The 2,169-nt window shown below is 43.9% G+C and overlaps 1 protein-coding gene across 1 annotated transcript in view; it reads left to right on the forward strand.

Moving 5' to 3' along the window:
• The first annotated feature begins 582 nt into the window (after nucleotides 1-582).
• The window catches only part of SMURF1 (SMAD specific E3 ubiquitin protein ligase 1), a 42,455-nt gene continuing 40,868 nt past the window's right edge, over nucleotides 583-2,169 (forward strand). The window contains exon 1 of the mRNA XM_015414932.1: nucleotides 583-610. Coding sequence (XP_015270418.1) covers nucleotides 583-610 — 28 coding nt within the window. The remainder of the gene's footprint in view (nucleotides 611-2,169) is intronic.

A 2,169-nucleotide genomic window follows, 5' to 3' on the forward strand; every position in this document is an offset into this window, starting at 1 on the left:
TGTCTGGTGCAGAAAGGAATCTTGAACTCTTGTTTGTCTTCAGGGTAGAGAAAGCAATCCACATTTTAGTTGAAAGTGGAATATTTTATAGGCAGCATTGATGACATAGGTGCTGTTGGCTAAGGGGAGTTAGATTGACTAGGCGTTCTAACAGCTTAGTAGCCTGAGTAGGTAAAGGTAAAGGTTGCTCGAAAGCCAGTCAAATCCGACTCTAGAGTTGCGGTGCTCATCTCCGTTTCAAAGCTGAAGAGCCAGCGCTGTCCAAAGATGTTTCCATGGTCATGTGGCCGGCATGACTAAACACAAAGGCGCACGGAACGCTGTTACCTTCCCACCGAAGTGGTCCCTATTTATCTACTTGCAATTTCTTGCTTTCGAACTGCTAGGTTGGCTTAGTAGCTTAGTAGCCTGAGTAGGACACCGTTGCAAAGATGGGTCTTTACCAGTTGAGCAGCTGCAGGAGAAAAACTCAGAAATGGATGGATACATTAACTATTAATCAGAACGATAGGGGTTTCATTTGCATCTTAGAAGATTCCTCCCACAACTTTACATTTCCTTTAAGCTTTTCAGTATTTGAGCATGGAGGGCTGTCAGAAACCATACCATGGTGGGTTTGACTTGATCCAGGAGTAATGACACAGACTTTTAATCCCCCCCCCGTCTGCTAGCTGTTTTCCATGTTTCCCCCTCCTTTCCCTCAAAAGTAGTGATTTATTTATTTATTAAATTAGATTTCTTAACCGCCCCTCCCTGCTTGCACGGGGCTCAGGGCAGGTTACAACCGTCAATTCAGTACATTATCAATCAATTAAAACCATTAAAATTCAGTATTAAAAATATTCAAGACATTTAGACATTGAAAGACATTTTAAAACCGGATGGCAGTGCTAGCCTTCAGTCATGGAGGGGAGGGTGCCGGGCAGATGTAAGGAACCATCGCTGGCCTCAGCCAAAGGCCTGGCAGAACATCTCTGCCTTACATGCGGAACTTTAATAAGCCCCACAGGGCATGGATGTCATTTGGTAGAGAGTTCCACCCGGCTGGGGCCAGGACGGAAAAGGCCCTGGCCCTGGCCGAGGCCAGCCGATCTTTGGGATATTTTATGTAAATGTGATGATCATTACTTGTTGATTTCATTTTCATTTTATCGTCTGCCTTTCTTACTGGAACTCGAAGGTGGTTCGCTGGTACGATAGAGACCGTTCAGTCAGCAAGCCGATTACAAAAGATGACGACGTTTGAATCTTAACGGCAAGGATTCCTAGAAAAGCAAAGCTATTCAGATAGTGAACAAGCGCGTTAACGGAATGTAACAAATCAACATAATGCAGTTGGACTGAGATTGAATAGCCAGAAGGAGGGAAAAGCACACTATCTCTTACGTGTCTACTGTTAAAATGTTAAATCCTCCAAAACTGCAATGTGTCAGCTCACACCGTGAAGTGCTGCAGATTGATTTTCCCTCCTTTAGTCTGTTTATTTAAATATGTGTGTCTGCCGTTCCTCGTGACTCAAGATGGCTCACAGGTCATAATTAAAAACCTTAACAATTTAAAAGCAATGGACTAAAAACCCCAAATACTCCTCCCCAAGAGACATTGGCAGTGTATATTTGATTAAAAGCCCTGGCAAAATAAACAGCCTTGCAATGCCTACTAAAACCTTCTATACACGGTGCCTCCCCCCCCCTTCACCTTTTTAGGGCGCTTGTTCCGCGGAGTTGGCATGGCAGTGGAGGAGGCACTGGCTCTGGCTGATGCCAAGTGTGGGAACTGCCAGTAGGTGGCAGCCTGAGGACCGCAGTTGGCGCATGGTAGGAGACAGTCCTTTAGATATGTGAATCTTAGGGCAGGGGTGTCAAACTCATTTGTTATGAGGGCCAGATCTGACACTAATGAAACCTTGTTGGGCCGGGCCATGTGTGTCAAAAAATGTAATGCCTGGTAGCAGAAATATAAACTTTATATAAAGGACACAAAGGGTTTTTTGTACTTAAAATAAAAATATGCTTAAAACATTAGCACTCTTGCAATATTTTGTTTATTTAACAGTGTCTGATAACTGACACCTCTTGCTCTGAATTAGTGCATCAAAATCTTGCCATCTTGAGTATGCTGCTCAGGTGTGTATCTGTAAGCTGCAAACCTATGATGACCAGAGGTCAA

This window comes from Gekko japonicus, unplaced genomic scaffold (assembly GCF_001447785.1).
Source record: "Gekko japonicus isolate JY-2015 unplaced genomic scaffold, Gekko_japonicus_V1.1 scaffold3178, whole genome shotgun sequence".
Taxonomy (NCBI): Eukaryota; Metazoa; Chordata; class Lepidosauria; order Squamata; family Gekkonidae; genus Gekko; species Gekko japonicus.